Source organism: Parasteatoda tepidariorum, chromosome 10 (genome assembly GCF_982258835.1).
Source record: "Parasteatoda tepidariorum strain Cologne lab strain chromosome 10, Ptep-v5.0, whole genome shotgun sequence".
Lineage (NCBI taxonomy): Eukaryota > Metazoa > Arthropoda > Arachnida > Araneae > Theridiidae > Parasteatoda > Parasteatoda tepidariorum.
Genome location: NC_141764.1, coordinates 19,825,450 through 19,845,229, shown reverse-complemented (window position 1 = coordinate 19,845,229; position 19,780 = coordinate 19,825,450). Strand labels below are relative to the sequence as shown.

At 29.7% G+C, this 19,780-nt stretch overlaps 1 protein-coding gene across 1 annotated transcript; it reads right to left on the bottom strand.

Moving 5' to 3' along the window:
• Positions 1-4,778: 4,778 nt before the first annotated feature.
• LOC107440550 (uncharacterized) lies at positions 4,779-11,436 on the bottom strand. The gene is made up of 2 exons (XM_016053507.4): positions 10,369-11,436; positions 4,779-5,438 (listed from the first exon to the last, which is right to left on the bottom strand). The coding sequence occupies exons 1-2, from the start codon at positions 11,121-11,123 to the stop codon at positions 4,997-4,999; spliced, it is 1,197 nt and encodes a 398-aa protein (XP_015908993.3). The 5' UTR covers positions 11,124-11,436; the 3' UTR covers positions 4,779-4,996.
• Positions 11,437-19,780: the final 8,344 nt, after the last annotated feature.

Here is a 19,780-nt window from a genome sequence, read left to right as displayed (position 1 = left end):
TATATATATATATATATATATATATATATATATATATATATATATATATATATATATATATATATATATATATATATATATATATAATCATAAGAGAACTATTGCGACAGAAAACTATATTTCAATAGTATTCAATAGTATAAAATGACAATAGTATTCGATAGTATTTCAATAGTATAAAATGACAGAAGAAGCTTTTAAAAATAAAAATTAGAATTCGGAGAATTGCTTATAAGCAGATGAGACAGACAAACAATCAATGTTTCACTGTACAGGATGCAAGTTTCAATAGGACAACACCTTATTTGATAGCAGATCATCATAAAGATATAACTATTCAGAAAAACGCAGCATTAGAAAGGTCAAAGGGAAATTATTGCGAAATAGATGTGATGCAAAAATAATTATTGATTCACTGAAAAAGAAATGCAAACTTCATCAGGAAAGGAACTAAATTGATAAGGAAGGATTTAATACAGGCATTCTAAATGGCAGAATGAAAAAGGATTTGACTTCATCAGGAAAGGCAGATGGTTTGGAATTGAGATAAATTAAAAAAGGCTATGTTGACAAAAAAAAAAAAAAAAAAAAAAGCTGGAATACGGTAAATTACCAAAACTCCGATATGATATAGTTAGAGCAGCAAATAAAACTCAAGATTTCCAGGTAGTATAAATTTAAATTATTATATTAAGAATAACTGATTTTTCATAGTTAAAATATGGTAAATAAATTGGCCCAGTTATTGAGATTAATATATTAATAAGTTATTAGTTATAATATTATATTTGTTATATATAAATAATTCGTAGTAAAAATTTACATTATTGACACTAAAACAAAATGAGAGTTTTCGTTTGTGTACAAATCAGTTTCCAATTTGAAAACAAAATCATCAAAAATAGCTTTTCACTTTGAGCAAAGTGCAAGTCATAAGTCACTTCTCAGAAATTTATCCCCTATCGTTAAAAGTTTAGGTACCCGGTACCCATTGAATAGGGTTAATTATTAATTAATTGTATCTTTTTTGATATTATGACCCAACTATCATGTATTTTTACCTACTCTATTTCTGATTAAACTTGACTCTTGATTTTGGGACCAATAATTTAATGCTAATCATTATTTAACTTAGAAATTTAGTTATCATTAGTTTACTTTGTTAGATTTAGAAATTAAACTCTTTAAAAAAGATTTTTTCATTTTTTGTATTGTCTGCAATACTGACTTACATTCCTCAGAAACCCGAAATGTTACTGACAGTGACAGGGCTTGGCATCCTCAGAAACCCGAAATATTATTGACAGTGACAGGGCTTGGGATCTTTAGAAACCCAAAATATTATTGACAGTGACAGGGCTTGGGATCCTCAGAAACCCGAAATATTATTGACAGTGACAGGGCTTGGGATCTTTAGAAACCCAAAATATTATTGACAGTGACAGGGCTTGGGATCCTTAGAAACCCAAAATATTGTTGACAGTGACAGGGCTTGGGATCCTTAGAAACCCAAAATATTGTTCACAGTGACAGGGCTTGGGATCCTTAGAAACCCAAAATATTATTGACAGTGACAGGGCTTGGGATCCTCAGAAACCCGCAATATTATTGGCAGTGTCGAGGCTTGGGATCCTCAGAAACCCGAAATATTATTGACAGTGTCAAGACTTGGGATCCTTAAAAACCCGAAATATTATTGACAGTGTCAAGGCTTGGGATCCTTAGAAACCCAAAATATTGTTGACAGTGACAGGGCATGGGATCCTTAGAAACCCAAAATATTGTTGACAGTGACAGGGCTTGGGATCCTCAGAAACCCGAAATATTATTGACAGTGTCAAGGCTTGGGATCCTCAGAAACCCGAAATATTATTGACAGTGTCAAGACTTGGGATCCTTAGAAACTCGAAATATTATTGACAGTGTCAAGGCTTGGGATCCTTAGAAACCCAAAATATTGTTGACAGTGTCAAGGCTTGGGATCCTTAGAAACCCAAAATATTGTTGACAGTGACAGGGCTTGGGATCCTTAGAAACCCAAAATATTGTTGACAGTGACAAGGCTTGGGATCCTCAGAAACCAGAAATATTTACGAGACTTGAGATCATCAGAAACCCAAGCAAGTTTTTTTTTTTCATTTCACTTTTGAAACACCCTCATTAAGAAAGATATTTCAAATATATGCAATGAAAGTACTTGATAAACTGTTACTGTTAAGTTACAGTTACCTTTTACTATTAAGGTTAAAGTTTGAAAACAAAAAGTACTATGAGTTCACGAATATATACAAGATTTGCACGCTTCTGTTAGAGGAAAAAAAGCATGCAAATAGACAAAGTGAATGAGACAAAGGTAAGAAGGCTTTGATTTTCCACCCAATGGAATGAGTGTACGGGGAGTAGAAAAATAGAATCGGAAACTTTTGCTTTTTTGCTCGGAATCATTATCAAAGAAGTTATGAATTCAAACTCTTACTTAATAGAAAGGCTGTATATCATTTGAAGAACTTCTTTCAAAATTTTAAAAAAAAGCAGTTTATCGTTTAAGTTAGCTAATATCTATTTATATTATCCTATTCTTCTCTACATTTTGATTACTTTTTTAAGACTTTTTTGGACTGTCGACATTTATAAATTAATTTAAGAGAAAACAAGAATCTTTCTTCCATTATTTTAATAAGATGCTTGACTAATGGCTTCTCTAAATTAATATTGAGTATAAAAAGAATATTGCATTATTTGGCCTTTCTATTGATCAGAATTTGTTTCTTAATTCGATGATAAATGTTTTCAGGAAATACGCTGGGTTCTTGATTTGTTTCTACTCCCCGGGGGGGCTGTTAAGAATGTCAAGATCTGGAATGTACGAAGAAAAAAAACAGCCTCTTTGGGGAACTACACTGACTTTTTGGCAAAAACTTTTTATATGCAGTAAATATAATCGAATATAAAATATGTGTTATATCTGCAGCTAAATATATGAAATGATTTCCCACTTTTTCAAAAATTTCAGTTGTTTTTAAAGCATACATTGAAAAAAATTTAAAATCATTCTAACATAAGAAATTATTTTTTGGTTAAATTTCTCTTTATATACTGTTGTTTCTATTATTTTGTTGATAATAAGATAATTTTTAACGTTGAAAAAGTCAGTGTTAAATAACCTCGCCTCCTCGAATGGCGTTCCCTGGGCAACGCTACAGTTATAAGAAGAGAAATGTTTAGATCTCTTCAACTGTAGTGGCTAAGAGGTTATATCATGGAAATGTTTTAAAAATCTGTGTCAAATTTATGTATTAGTTAATTTATGTATCACACTGTGCCACAGAAAAAAACTTTTTTTTTGCAAAACTCGAAATATTCGAAATATTTGTTTTTCTTTGTGTTACATTATTTAATGTAAAAATAGCCAATTAACGAACTAATTTTGAAGCCGATTATTGTTCTTTTTTAAATTTTTATTATTACACACGCTTTTATACTTTATTTAATATTTTTGATTTTGCATTGATAACTTTCCTTAAGATATGTTAGATAAAAAATGAAATATTAAATAGTTAAACTCAAAATAAGCAGATTTGCAAACATAAAAATTTTTTACACTCCCCCCCCCCCTCATTTATACTGTCACTTTTTACTAGAAAAAATTACGTAAAAATGAGTAATTGAATAAATAAACTACCAATTGAACAAATTAAAAATCATGTATTTAGCATAGCAAAATGTTTTCATGCTCTTTTAAATTTCTATTTTGGACCTATCTTTTTGTTAAGAAAAAAAGATTTATACAAAATAAAAAATTTCAGTTCAATGTTCATCTAAATAAAATATTGAAGAGTTAGACTAAATATTTCAATTTCGAAATATTATGTGTGATTTGAGATACGGAAATATGAATATTCATTGCTCGCGAAGAGAATTTTTCTTCAAAATTAGTTTCATATATTCATAAAACCGTATATAAAAATAAATATTTAACAAATCCAAATCATGAAAATACTACGAAGTTCTTAAAATATGATCTCTGATGTTCCGATGAAAATGAAATACTACAGGCTATAATCATTTCATAAATTAAGAGACAGGTGAGACAATTTTGCAGCACAAACATTATTTAATCGAAATATGTAATAAGTTTTAGTTCTAATTTTGTATTTTGCCATGTAAAATTATATATTTTTTAAAATGATGCAGAGAACTGTATACTTCACAGTTCAAAATTTTGCGACCATTATTAAATAAAATAATAATAAATATTTGCAAAAAATTATTTTTTGGATGGATATTTATTTTTTATCTTAGGATAAACGAATTTTAGAATTGCGTGCAAAAATTTTTTCAATCCACTTAAAAAGTGCATGAGATCTAGCAAAAAACGCAAAAAATGAAATTAATCTTAAGGGGTCCGAATTTTGGAATACTCTCTGATCAAACTGCGGAGACCATGTTTCCCAGATTGCGGCTACCCCCTATATTTTGGGGGTCAGAAATACGATTCTCTCAACAAAAAAAAAATTATGTTCATTCAGAGAAAATACGTTTTTATGTCTGATTTCGTATTTTAAAATATAGTTTGCCCTTATTAATTAGCATATTTGAGATCCTCGAATCATTAAGATTGAGTTCTAAAACATGAAGATCCAATTATTAAATCATAAGTTATTCGAGGTAATTCATTTCTTCTTCTTCTTTTTTGTGTGCATTGTATATCTTTTTAATCGTTAACTCTTTTAAAAAAAGAGACCGGAAGCCATGTTAAAAAAAAAAAATATATTCAAATTAATCATTTTAAACTTTAATCAATAAAAAATTTCTTAGATTTAAAGTACACATCAAGTAAATACATTTTCAATTTAATTAGTGATTTAAAATGTTACAACATAAAAACAATATTTGCCTTAACAACTTTGCACATAAGATAAAAAGAGTGAATCAAAGTTTGTTCGACTAGAATTATAATTATTGATTACAGATCACATTTCCTCCAAAGAATCAATTAAAGGCAAAGAGAGGTAGGTGAAATGCATTCTCCCAAAAGTAGAAAGTTCTTCACTAGTTTCGGAAGCTTTAGTTTACTGATGCCTGATGGAAGTTGCAAACACTTGGCCGTCTGGTTTCGAACACCACACCTTGAGAGATGATAGAGGGATCTTGGAGCTTTCACCAAAGTCGAATCTTCTAAAACGTGAAACTGGTACCAAGTCCATGCGTCCTTCACAAGAGTCCCATCTCTTGCACTTTCGGGATCAAAACTCTTTTCAAATTCCTGACGAGTCAAGTAAGGGTCTGTTATGCTGTCCCACAAGAGTTTCAGCACACACTCAGCTGAAAATGGACGAGATTTCTTGTGGTAATCAGTCAGGTACAAATGCATTACTTGAAGTGAGCGCACAGTTATGAGGTCGAAACCTGAAACCATCTCGACGTTTTCAGGAAGGCTGCAAGGAAAGAAAAAAATAATATCAGCTAATGCTAACACATTTATAAAGTAACATGCTATGGTGTGATAATGTTATTTATTAAAAAAAAATAGTTGCAACCTCTTAAATGACATCATCATTAACAATGACATAATGAAGAGTAACTAACTATACGGAATGTACCGTGTTTATCCTCCCCCCCCCCAATTATTATAATCTTTCTCAAAATATATGTAAAATAATTGCACGCGGCGAGGCTCGCAAATTATTATTAAATCGAGGATAAAAAAGTAAGATTGCATAAAAATCCTGAAGAATCATAAGCTTGATAAATAACATGAAAGCCTAATTAATTGCCGGGGGACACTAGAAAGGGGTGGAGCGAGACGGCTAGAGGAACTATAAAGTATAAACAAGGAATGAAGCAGATTATTATGCTTTTTTTTTTCAGTCTTCATCATAAACACTTATTAATTCATTGTTTTTGGAGGTTTTTTTTTTTTTTTTTTTTTTTTTTAGCAAAGCTTCATAATATCCATAAATGTAGAGCGTTCAATTTAAATATGTTGACATTATTGTCAAACTCGATGCATATGTATGGTAGTATATCATCAATAGAAAGACAGATTTCGAAACATGACTGAGCGTTATGGAACAATGATTTTTTTACCAAATTATGAAGACGACATATAACATTTGGGAATCCAGATCAATCAATCAAATGACACTAGATAAAGTGCAGAGGGATACAAAGTGTGGTGAAAAGAGTGTAGAAAAGAGAACACCTTAATAACTACTGAATTATCAATCAGATTTTTACTTACCAGGGTTCGATCTTAATGTATCAAGAACTAACATTAAATACGATCTTATGTTGAAATTAAAACAATTTTACCTTTTTTTTCTGACACACTTATAAAAATCAGCGTATTTGATTTTTTTTCATAACCGTCGACCCGCGAGCAGCTGACCCAGTTTTAGGGTTTCCAACTACTAATGTTCAACTTATTAGCCTTATAGTTTTGAATTCAATCCAGAAGACAAGGTAACTCCTGGTATTGGTAGAAATTCGCATCATTGAGTTGATTATAGTATTGGTATAAATTCGCCTTCTTGGAGGACTTTTCGATGGAACTAACCCGCATTTGCGTTACATGGTGAGAAAAACCTCGAAAATCTCCCACGATTAGGCCGGCGGCAAGGGGATTCTACACCATGATCTACCACTGGAGATATTTTACGTCAGCACTATGGCTGAAGCAACCCGGGTGCAGAATTCGTATCGACCAGCCATCGCTGGGTTTCGAACCTAGTTCACCTCATTGGAAAGTGAGCGCTCTATCCCCTGAGCCTCCAGCGTATTTGAAAAGTGAATTTGTTGCAAATATCTTGATATTCGATTCACACATTTAGAAAGTAACGTTGAGGAGAAACGATTTTAGCTATTGCTCATCCCCTTGGCCTAGGCCCCTAAATCAAGTCTAAAATATCAAAGTTACTAGGCTAATAAGTCCGTCCCCCTTTCAATTGTTGAGTCGCAGAGGTATCAATATAATCAATGACATAAGAGAAAGAAGCGATAATAAAATAAAAAAATTTAAATTATTTTGAATTAAATCTAAAACGTAATTGATATCTGGAACTCTTTGTCAGTAAATCAAAAACAAAAGACAAAATAAAATAAAATGAAAAGAAAGAGATATACCTAATGACTCTTCGTTTAATGATAGGATTTTTAGGTGCCAAGATTAGATTTAAATGGACCTTAAATATGCAAATTGATTAATTGCAAATGATGTCTTAAGTTATGAAATTGAATACACAAAATTTTCTTTTCTTCTAATTAACATACAACTTTTTTTAGAGAGAAATTAGGATTCTTGACACTCTAAAAAGACTACAATCTGGAAACTAAAGTTCCAATGGAGCACTGGGACGCTACGTTAACAATGGAGTGATGTAGAGTTAGAACCATTTACTGTTAATTTCACTTTTTCCCTATTTCGTTATTTCAATGAAGTTTTTCAATTTCAAGAACTATTTTACAAACTAATCAAAGTTTATATTAATTATTTAAAATTACTTACATTAAATATATCAATCCGGAGAATACTATAGACTCTTAAGTGCGCGCACGTGACCTCTCATCAAAAGAAAAAAAGGATTCAAAAAGGTAGGCTTGGTGGCGATCTATAGCAACACTTCTGAAAAATGGGCAAGGGAGGCAGAAGCAACTTCAAGGAAAACCCTGGTTGCATTAAATATATGGGAAATATTTTTTTTTATCGTATCATCCAAAATTTTCGACTATTTAAGGAATGAAAAATAAAAAAAAATCATTATTTATTAAATAGAATTAAATTCGAAAAGTTTTTTTTAATTGCTAGAAAAATATTTTGATTTGCTTATTTAGTTCCAGAGATATGACGAAAGATACAGAAAGTGAAACTAACGTTACATACAAAATTTTCGACCGCTCTCTTGCCTAAGCTTTGGAGACTATATTTATCAGATTGCATCTGCCAAGAAAAAAATATCGATCTGATCATAATGCAAATATCTATCTGATTTCGTAACATAAAAATTTTGTCTACACATCTTACTTATGATATTTAAATAAGTTTATTAGGCTTTCGAACCACTAAGTACACAATCCTAGTACGAGGAAAACAGATCGAAAGTTATTAACTTCATTAATTTTATAAATTAAGTTACTTTTATTTTTAGAATTTAAAATATTAAATTATTCGACTTCTCAAAATGGATTCAATGAAGAAAAGAGTGTAACAATATTTTCATATTTTGTTTTTGGGAAAAATACATACCTTAAATAATTAATTTCTAAAAACACAAACGAAACAGTTACATTAATTGCGCATCAAATATATAAATATTGAATGACCTTTTGATTTTAATTTGAGGACGCTAAAATAATAACATATTATTTAATGTCTTCTATTCCAAGTGAAGCTTCGATTATTCGCAAAAATATTTATACGATTTATTGCCCAATCTTTAATTCAATTCCAAACATATCCTATTTATCTAATTAAAAGAAAAATCTAAATATCAGAAGAAAAAATTTGCTGGTCCAACTGCTCAATTGAAAGAATAAGACAAAGTTAATACACGTTAATCTTAAAAAATAAATATGAAATATAGGTGATATCACAAGAAAACGCAAAGTAATTAACAGGTGTTACTTCCATCTTTTGAAGGGAATTATTTTTTGATTAGCACGTTTTATAATCGTGTGTATTTTGCGGAGTATACTTTGTGGTGTAAATGAAAACGATAACTGGAGAAGGAGATTTAACTTTGAACTGTACAAGATCTGTAAGCAACCTGATATTATTAAATACATAAAAATAAGTAGAATGAATTGGATGGGCCACGTGATTCGAATAAGTGATGACAATACAATAAAAAAGATACTGCTTTTTAGACCCACTGGAACAAGAAAGCGGGGAAGGCCGCGGTTAAGATGGGCTGACTCAGTGGAGTCTGATATTCTCGCAATTAATTAAAAGAATTGGAGATCAAAGGCAAATCGGAAGTCGTCATGGAGAAATCTTCAGAGGAAGGCATTGGCTCACATTGGGCTGTCTGGCCAACTATGATGATGATGATAATCGTGTGCAAAATTTTTGTATTGGCTGTATTAGTTCCGAAGATATGTTTTTATTATCAAAAAGTTAAAGTAAGATTAAATTATCCAAACTTTCAATCATCGTCTGACAAACGTATCAAGACCATATTTTCCAGATTGAATTTAATCCTTAGACGCTGATAGCACATCGCGGTCCCTTTAATGTATTCTTTTTCTGACATTCTAATCTTTAGCAAAAACATACTTCAGTATTTTTTAATTATAAAAGAAATAGTTTAATAGTTACTAAAAATCTCTGTTAGATTATCGGAATTTTATTTGTACTATGTAAAATACAAAATTCAAATAAAGTAGTTCGAATTTTTTTAAAAGTTCATATTCAAAAATTTATCAATAACTGATGTTGTTAATTAAAAAAATATTGATGATGAAAATTTGAAAAATCAATGTTTGGAAGCAAGCCGTGTTTTTAAGAATTTACCTTTAACGCAGGAAAAGACATCTCTGTTTTATGCTGTCTTTCAAAACCATAAATTACTAAAATGCTAAACATGATATTTTCACCTATCTCTACCTAAATTAATAAAAAGCAATAAGAAAAGGATGAAAAATATGTTTAAAAACTATGCGTCAAAGGATTAAACCTATAAATTGAGGGACAAGGGTCCCACAAAACAAAATCTTATTACTTCGAAGAAGGTACTTTTTTTCTTAAAACGTCGTCTACGCTTATTAATTAGCATCATGTAACGTCTCCTCCAACATTTTTCATTTTTTAATGCCTCCCCTGTATCCCGACGGTAATTCTTGTCAAAACAATTCTTCGCAAAGAAAGGAAGCTATGACGAAATTATAAATATAAAAAGAATATAAATTTAAAATAAATAAATAAACGAAATAAATTTAAAAGATAAATATTTAAAAATTAAATTTGAGAAGAAAAAAAAAATTAATCTTGCTCTACTGCTGAAGTATCTCCGTATTTTTACTAATGTATAATAATAAAAGGAAATGACGATGAATGGTTATGAGAAAAATAAACAATCTTCATGATGGTTTATTTGCAAACGATTGGAATAGATTTTCTTAGTAGTTTCTTTCTTTTCAAGTTCTCTCTTCATTGATACTTCCTAATTAAAGATAATATTTCAACTAAATTCAGAAGCTCAAATTTATTACATAATGTATCAAAAGTCATTGAAGAACTCAACTCTTATTAAATTTCTTGAAGCTTATTTTAAACAGATAAAAAAAAAAAAGAATTTCGAGAAGGCAAAATTTTTATAAAGCGAATAACCATAATGACTAAGTTCAAAATATAAGACAAAGAGTACTTACATTCTATATACTTCTTTCCAGTAGATGAAACTAGATAAAGAAATGACGTCAGTCCTCCCAAATTGAATCAACAAACTTATATTGCTTATGTCATTAAATAATGAAGAATATAATAGTAGGAAGGACGATACGTCTTCTCCAAAGCTATCCACATTTAAGATATCCACTTTTGCAGCATAGGTGATCTTAAGAATGTCCTCTAAGATTGAATAATAAGCAAAGGATTTATCGTATTTATGAAATATACTTGGAATACAAAATATCTTCAGGCATTCTATGTAAACATCCTGATGAAGCCCGTGCTTTGACGAAAGTCTCAAAAAATGAATGGTTTTTTCATTACGCGTAACGTTTTCGTAAAAAAATGCTTTTTTCACCGACTTATAGGCTTTAAAGTAGAATTTTAATGCAGAAGACATATAAAGTGAACAATGATTTTCTTCATGATGATCGACGAGTAGGCGACCGCACGATGCTAATGCTTTGGAAAGAGTTTTTTGAGATAAATATTTCTTCAAGCTTTCTGCTGATAAACGCTCAGCGACATTTTTAAATCTCACGACGGACTCCATTGAGAATCTAATATTCGTAGAACCTAATAAAGCTTCATATCTTTCAATATCAGCTTCGTCTTTGTCGAAATAAACTTTCTCACATTCATGCCGACGACACAAATTTTTTTCATCATTTTTAAATCGCTCCAAAGCTTTCACTACCAGCAGAATATCATCGGAATCTACCCTTACAGTACACATCGCTACTAATGAGTCTTAATACTGCTGTACGCTTATAGTACACGTTGTTGCCTCAATAAAGTTTCAAAGTCGGTTTCAACCAGTTTTATTCTATTTCACTTCTTTTGTATTTTCTTATCAGTAGACCAGGAACATCTAATTCATATTGTCAATCAACTGTAGCATCTTCCATTCATAGATCACCATATATGCCATGCGTTAATCATCAAGAATAAAAGATTTGTTTGTGATGGTCTAAAACAAGGTGGGGGGGTGCAAAAGTTGCAACAGAATAAAGTAACTTGATTTCAGGTGTCCCAGACAAGTAAGAAAAAAAATCCCTATTTCTTATTGCAAGTTTAATCTGTGTAAAGTTTTTACTATGTTTTAAGAACCACTATTTAAAGTTTCAAAAATATTATATATATAAAGATATAATTTTGTTGATACCATCCTTTGATTGATATATATATATATATATATATATATATATATATATATATATATATATATATATATATATTATATACATATATATATATATATATATATATATATATATATATATATATATATATATATATATATATATATATATATATATATATATATATATATATATATATATTATATACATATATATATATATATATATATATATATATATATATATATATATATATATATATATATATATATATATATATATATATATATATATATTATATACATATATATATATATATATATATATATATATATATATATATATATATATATATATATATATATATATATATATATATATATATATATATATATATATATATATATATATATATATATATATATATATATATATATATATATATTACATATATATATATATATATATATATATATATATATATATATATATATATATATATATATATATATATATATATATATATATATATATATATATATATATATATATATATATATATATATATATATATATATATATATATATAATGTGTATATAACCTCAATTATCCCAAGTAATTAGTGCCGGATCAACTTTTGATGATTAATATATTCGAGATCATAATTAATGTTGATAGATAACATTTTCTGAAAATTACCTCGTGAAGCATGAAATAAATTATTTTTAGTATTTCCCTTATCGGATAATGAACACGTAGTAAAAACTTGAAATTTCTACCTTTAGGACGCATTTATTCAGCGCAACTTTTAATTGTAATAATTACCCTGATAATTACAAAATATCGAAACGTAATATTTTTTATAGTTTCTCTATATAATATAAATAACACTCGTGGTCTAAATTTAAAACTTCAATTTTCATAAACGTTTCCAGTGAGCGTTATTGTCGAGCAGGCTAATTACCCATTTAATTATTTTTCTTTAATAACGGCAGGCACTGAACTTTCGCTCTTCGCCTTAGAGGATGCCTGAAGTGCTGCTCATTTATCGTTACCCAATGGGCACCTATGAACCAAAGTCACGGAGGCGAGCAACATTACCCACGCCACACTGCCACAAATACCCGTTCATAGAGTGGGCCACATTCATACATTCACACATCAGAAGACAACACAGAGAGAGAAACATCCATGCCCAGAGCGGAATTCGAACCCGCGGCCATTGGCTTCGCAGTCAGGCACGCTAACCACTCGGCCACATGGCCGGCCCCATTTAATTATAAAATACCCTGATAACTGCGAAAAAAAATTAAATTGAACTTTTTTTCTTTTATTTTTTACGTATGAACCCTTTAACTGGGCGTAGCGTAATCTTTCAACAAAAAATAAGCACCTTTTAAGTACTTTTTAAGCACTCAGAAAATATTTTTAAGCACTATCTGCATTAACAAAATGCAAAATAATTTTCAAAGACTTCAGATTATCATGAGAAAATAACTAGATTCTGAGGACTCTTTTTCTTGATTACATTAGCGATTATAAAAAAGATCAAGAGGTTTTTCGGTTCGATATCAGAGGGTGGAAAATGAAGCCTGAAATTCAAAATATCTTGCAAAATGCAGCAGAGTTGCACTTTAGAATACAAGAATCTCACCGAACTCAGGTCAGTAGACGCACATGCGGACTCGCAAGTATTTCATCAAACCTGTAAAATGACAGACGCTTTCATACGCTATGTACACGTTGTGAGAACGTTGAATAGAACAATGTGAAAAGCACGCTTTTGCATAATACGTGTCGAAAATCGTGAAAAAATTTAATTTCCGAAAGGGGAAAATTAAGCATTTTTTAAAAACACTAAACAAAAAAGCACCTTTAAGTGATTTTAAATAACGAAAATCGAAAATAAGCATGCATATTTTCGAAAATTAAAGCCAAGATCGAAAGTTAAAGGTTAAATATGCATATTAAAACGCACCAAGGAAGGAACCTAACTGCAAGAAAGAAGAAAAATATTGATATTACAGACCACCTTGTGCCTGAGCTTATTTGTCTATAATTTTGCCTCTTGGTTTCGCATTTATTTATATTGAAATCAAAAACTAAGCAAAGATCGAAAATTAAAATTTAACATAAAAGTAAAATGTATGCAGAGAACACCAATTTTTCCTAGTGCGTCGATGCTTTCTTTTCAATCGGGAATATTAAAAACGAATTGACTATTGAAATTTTAGTTTGGGATTTTTTGGAAATTTATTGTTTCTACGATTCATTGATTTTTCTTCTGATTAATTCAAGAATTATTAATTTTCGCGCTCAACTTGCAACCAACTCAGAGTTATTCGCTGGATTAAGCAATGATCATTCTACTTCAGAGAAAGATACAGTGTACGTGATTTAGGTTTGTGAAACGTTTTCTTATCAAAGCTAATAGAGCACCTGGAGCGGACCACACGTCTTGACCGCAAAACAAATCACTCCACACCTCTTTTACATTCTAAATGATGTGTGAGTGAAGCAAGTCAAAAACCCCCTTCGTTTACGTCAATGTATAACTGGCAGCAAGAATGGACTAATTTTTCATCTTTACCCATAACACCTGCTTAGACCAATTTTTAATGAACAGGAAGTCGCTATTGAACACCTATTGTATCCTTATCTTAACTGAAAAACGGAAATTCCATTTTAGCTGGTGAAACATTTCTCCAAAATAAACAGTTTTTTTTTTTTCATTTCAGTACCTCTTATTTATGCATTTAGGGGTGGACAGAATAAAAAAAATATCCGTTTAAACTGGGAAATTTAACATTAGTTTAATATAAAATTATTTGGTCCCCTTAAATTTTATTCGTATCAGCGGGCTGTTCGATTATCCGACTGTATGACCACCCAATTGAACAAGGCCGTAGCCAGGATATTTTTTCGGGGGGGGGGGGGATTTGGTAAGAAGCATGGACGGTTTCAGACATGCAAAGTAGGGGGAAAACATTGTAACAAATATTGTTTATTCTGTTGTTTGCAAAAGTTAAACTAGTAATTAAAAAATATTACATAATAATTATTTTTCAATTAATATTACATAATTATAATCAATTTGTAAACAAAGTTTACAAAGACATGTGACGGGGATTTAAAGAAAATTTTTTGATTACTTTTTTAGGACAAACCGGAATATCCCGAAATATGCTTAATAAAGTTAGTTAATAAAAGGTTTGATTCGACAGTTTTTGTTTTTCTTTATACTGAGAGGCTCAAACAAAGACTAAAAAGTTTGAATCCCAGAATTTCGGGGGGGGGGGATTTGTCCCGACGCCCCTCCCTGGCTACGGGCCTGCAATTGAACAATAAGAGTAATGACTTTTACAGAAAAAATAGATCTTTCACTTCTTAAAGCTAAATTTATCCGTGTGAATAGCGGAAGGTCAAGAGGTAATTTTCTATTCACACAAAAGCTCCACTTCATCAATGAAATCAAAATCTTCATCAAAAGCTCCACTTCAGTAATACCGTTCGCCCCACCCTCGACTATTCAGATCTTTTATTTTATTCAACTGCTGTAAAAGTGAAATACGTATTAATGTAACATAGGCTATGGAGAAAAAAAATTTCGAAATACCTACTCTATTAGAAGGCAAATAGTGAGGGCGACAAAGGGGTCACAGTACCCAAAAACTGACCAAAATATCGGAAAAAAACTTTTCGCTTATAATAAAACTTCAAACTATTTCAAATGCACTTTAAAAAAATCATCTCTTTATCTACATTTTTGAAAAAGTTATGAATGATTTTAAATTGTCCTAATACGGAAACTTGCTTAGTAGACAGACTTTAAAGTGCTTTTTCTCATAGATGATAATTTTGTGTTTTAATCTCAGTTAAATCCCTAAGGAATTTTTTCTATTTAAGATAAAGCTTTGTAGTAAACTTTTTTTTTATCTTAAGTATAATACACTTATTTAAACTATGCATGGAATTAGCATTTTATGAGGTATCACAATTTTTACAGCATGTCATACATACCTAACAAGACTTTTTAACCTTTTGTTTCTACTTTTTTACAAAATAATCTATAAAAAATATTCTAATTGATATATCAACAAATGAATGCACAAAATTGTTGAAATGAATATTGTAAGCACTATGAAAAAAATTTTTGAAAGTATGTTAAAATAAAAAAAGCCTTGGGGATTTAAAAAATTTGAATTTTTCAATTTTTTTTTAAATTTTAAAAAAATTAAACAGTTTAATTATTTTTTGAAGATGAATTATTGATTATAAGTTAAATGAGCATATAAAGCATCCACAAAATGAATGATTATACTTTTATTTAAAAAAAAAATTGTTGCAAAGGTACTGTGACCCTTACATGCATTGCAAGGCTTTCACTCCCATGGAATGAGCGTACGGGAAACTATGATCGGAAACTTTTGCTCCACCCCCCTTCAGAATCATTATCATTAAAAAAAAATAAGAATTCAAACTCTTACTCAATAAAAAAGCTGTATACATTTTGAAAAGCGTCTTTCAAAATAGAGAATAAAAAAAAAAAAAAAAAAAAAAAACAGTTCATCATTTAAGTTAGTCTATAAATTTATTTATATTATTCTATTCACTTCATTATTTCTTAAAGTGTTATTTGAACTCTGTTTCTAAATCAATTGTTTCATTATTTCTTAAAGTGTTATTTGAACTCTGTTTCTAAATCAATTGTTTTAAGTGAAAAAGAAAATTTAAAGAAAAATCTTTTATTAATTTTTTTTAATGAGATGTTTGGCTACTGCTTATCTAAATTAATGATGAGTATAAAATGAATATTACTTTATTTGGCCTCTCTATTGATCAGAATTTGTTTCTTAATTCGATGACAAATGTTTTCAGGAAATATGCTGGGTTCTCGATTTGTTTCTACTCCCCAGGGGGGGGGGGGCTGTTCTGTTGAGAATGTCAAGATATGGTATGTGCAAAGAATAAAAAATAAATAAGTAAATAAATAAATAAAATGAAATGCAACCCTTTTGGAGACACTGACTTCTTAAGCGTCTTTAAGAAGTAAAGATAATTAAATATAAAATAAAGTCTGTTATATCTGCTTTTAATTACCTTAAATGGATAAGTTTTCCCACTTTTTCAACATTTTCAGTTGTTAAAGCACAAATTGAAAAGAATTCAAAACTTCTATAAGATAACAATTTACTTTTTGTTAAACTTTTAGCATATATTATTGTTTTAGTATTTTAAATGATTTCCCGCTTTTTCAAAAATTTCAGTTGTTTTTTAAGAGCATATTAAAAAGAAATCAAAATCATTGTAACATAAAAAATATTTATCGATTAAATTTCGGTTTATATACCGTTGTTTCATTCACTTTATTGATAATAAGCTGTTTTTTGACGCTAAAAGGCCAGTGTTAAATAACCTCACTTGCTCAAATGGCGTTTTCTGGGCAACGCTGCATTTATACGAAGAGGTTGTTGAGACCTCTTCAACTGTGGTGGCAAAGAGGTAATAATAGTAAGTGGAAAGGCAAAGCCGAATTTTAGAAAAAAAAGTAAGAAAGTCTATGTAAAATTTATGTACTAGTTACTTTATGTATAATACTAAGCCCCGAAAAAGATTTTCTATCCGAAATTCAAAATTTATAGACGTTAAAGAACTTGAAAATTATTTATGTTTCACTGATTGCGATTAGATATCTCGGATTTTGACACATTTTTATGAGCGAAAAACGCAAACTTTAAAAGACTTTCTTTTTCTTCAAGTGACCAGAAATACAAAACAAATTTTTCGACTGAGTTTCGACGAATGCTATATATGCTATCATGGGCAAATGGTCCCATTTTAAATTTACGAAAAACGAGGAAAGACAACATTTCTGTTTAAAAATCATAATTTAACAATTTATTTCTAAAATATTTTATTAATATATGAGAAACTTATTAAATTATCAAAAAATAATAAAATGCATGAGTTTTAATATCAGAAAAAAATATAAAGCGGATCCTTCAGATTCTTGTGCTCAAGAATGTCTAGGACTGTCAGATAGAACTAAGAGTCAGTTACTGTCCTGTTAATTTTTTTTTTAAAAAATTTTTATAACCGGCGTTGTATCGCCAACCCAATTTTCAGTTTACGACTAACCATACCCAACCCAGAAGACAAGCGAACTCCTGGCACAAGCATTGAGGCAAACTTGCCTGTGTTAAGGACTTTATGATGCAACTAACCGAGAACTGTGATTGTGTTTATAATTTGCTTCAAAAGTAATATTTCAAATTCCCACAAACCTTCTCCCACAGCTCTGAAACATAGACAAAAATTATCAGTTCTTTCTGTAATACAATGAAAACAAACCCCAAATAATATTCTTATTGCATGTTGTAGAAATATTGAGTTTTGGTTATCAATAGCATTTTTCATTTTTATTTTACACGACGAGTATACACGTCATGCGCCCTGCAATTGAGATTTGAATCGATATGTAATAACGTCAACCGCACTTAACTGGTCAATATAATATATGTTTCTACTTGGCTAGCAATAAATTTACCGAATCAATTTATAAAACTGATGAGTGAACGCAGTGATCTGGTTTTTATGTAGGATGTGCAAATTAAAAAAGATATCCTAAATAACTTTTGTTCTAATAATCGTATTTTCATTTTTGAAGTACTAATATTAATGGTTCAAATGTGGTAACTATAAATATGCTAATTAATTAATGCTAACAATTAAGTTAGGAAATCTTATACATAAACGTACTCTCTCTGAATAAGCATATCTTTTTACCGTTGGAATTGTATTTTGTAGTCGCGAAGTGGAAAATATAGTATCACTACTAGTTGGAACAGTAGAGAAATCTTAGGCCTACTGTTAAATTCACTTTTAACGTACTTTGCTATAACCCGGAGCTCTTAAAACCAATTAAAAAACCATTCCACACAATTATAAAATTCGTTAATCCCATGTAAAAAATAATTTTTAATTATTGTTTCACTTCTCAAGGTTCGAAAACGAGTAGAATTTTATAGTATAAATTTTTTTATTGGAATTATAGAGCAATTTGATTATCCCAGGTGGGAAGTTTAGTTGCATGAACTTGCAGACTAATGTCAAGTACTAAGAAGTCTGATGGCTGTTTAAAGACGGCTGTCTACAACTCTCTGTAACTGCTTAGCAGTATTTAGTACTGCTCTGAAACCGAACTGATCGCCCAATTAAGTAGTTGTTTATTCTGCAGTAAACGATTATTTCAAGGATTTTTTCCAAAAGAAGAAAGCAAACTTATAGGGTGATTGTTGGATTGGATGATGAGGAGGGATTTACGGATCAGTATGATACTGGCAGTTTTCCAAATGTCAAGGAAATAGTCAGACATTATATATAGTATATACAGGGTTATTCACAATTCCCTCCGCCTGTAAACGCCATTTTTCTTTACTACAACTGGCTTCAGCGGTACATGTTACTGCCATCTACCGGCAACTGCTTAAATTAAAACTTGAATACTTTCGGAATAATTTCTTTTTTTTTGTTGCCATATTTGTCTGCGTATTTTTACTATAACGCTTCGAAACCCCGGAGGGAATTATGAATAACCCTGTATATATATAAATCTGACCACTCAATTTCTTTCAAACAATTTAAGCATGGAATTCTTTACAGGGTATCTGCTACATTTCAGATTTTCAAATTCATGACTAATTCCAAGAATTTTTCATGACTTAACGAAGTTACTATTTTCTCCAACAAAAACACAACAATAAATTTAAAAAAGCATTATAATAACATTAATTGAAATGATAGGTATAACCAAAACTGTTATACTCTGCATCTTTATATTTATAGATTTTAAATTTAAAAAACAGAGAAAAGAAAGAGTTAAAGCAATAAAATAGCTGAAAAAATACAAAAGAAAATAATTTTTTTTTCCTTGTATTCTAAAGATACTTTTCTGGTTCATCTGAAAGGAAAGAAATACTTCTGATTTTTCTGTTCTCATTTCGGAATAAAAAAAAATTCGTCAATGACAGGCTTGCTTCAGCTAGAATTTTAAATTGATAAAATAAAATAAAAATAAATAATAATAATAATTCTGAAATCACAGACGTTTAAAAGATAATTGCCTTTAGAAATGTTTTTTCTTTCATTTTTTAAAAGAGCATCATAAATTTTAAAGAACATGATAAAAACATTCTATATTTTAATAAAATATGACTGTGATTAGGGATTTTGTTATAAATTCAGATATTT

Excerpts from the sequence above, each read along its gene's own strand:
- LOC107440550 (XM_016053507.4), bottom strand. The coding sequence starts at position 11,123 with ATGTGTACTGTAAGGGTAGATTCCGATGATATTCTGCTGGTAGTGAAA. Across the intron at positions 5,439-10,368 it reads TGGAAAGAAGTATATAGAAT|CCTTCCTGAAAACGTCGAGA; the intron begins GTAAGTACTCTT and ends CTTTCCTTGCAG.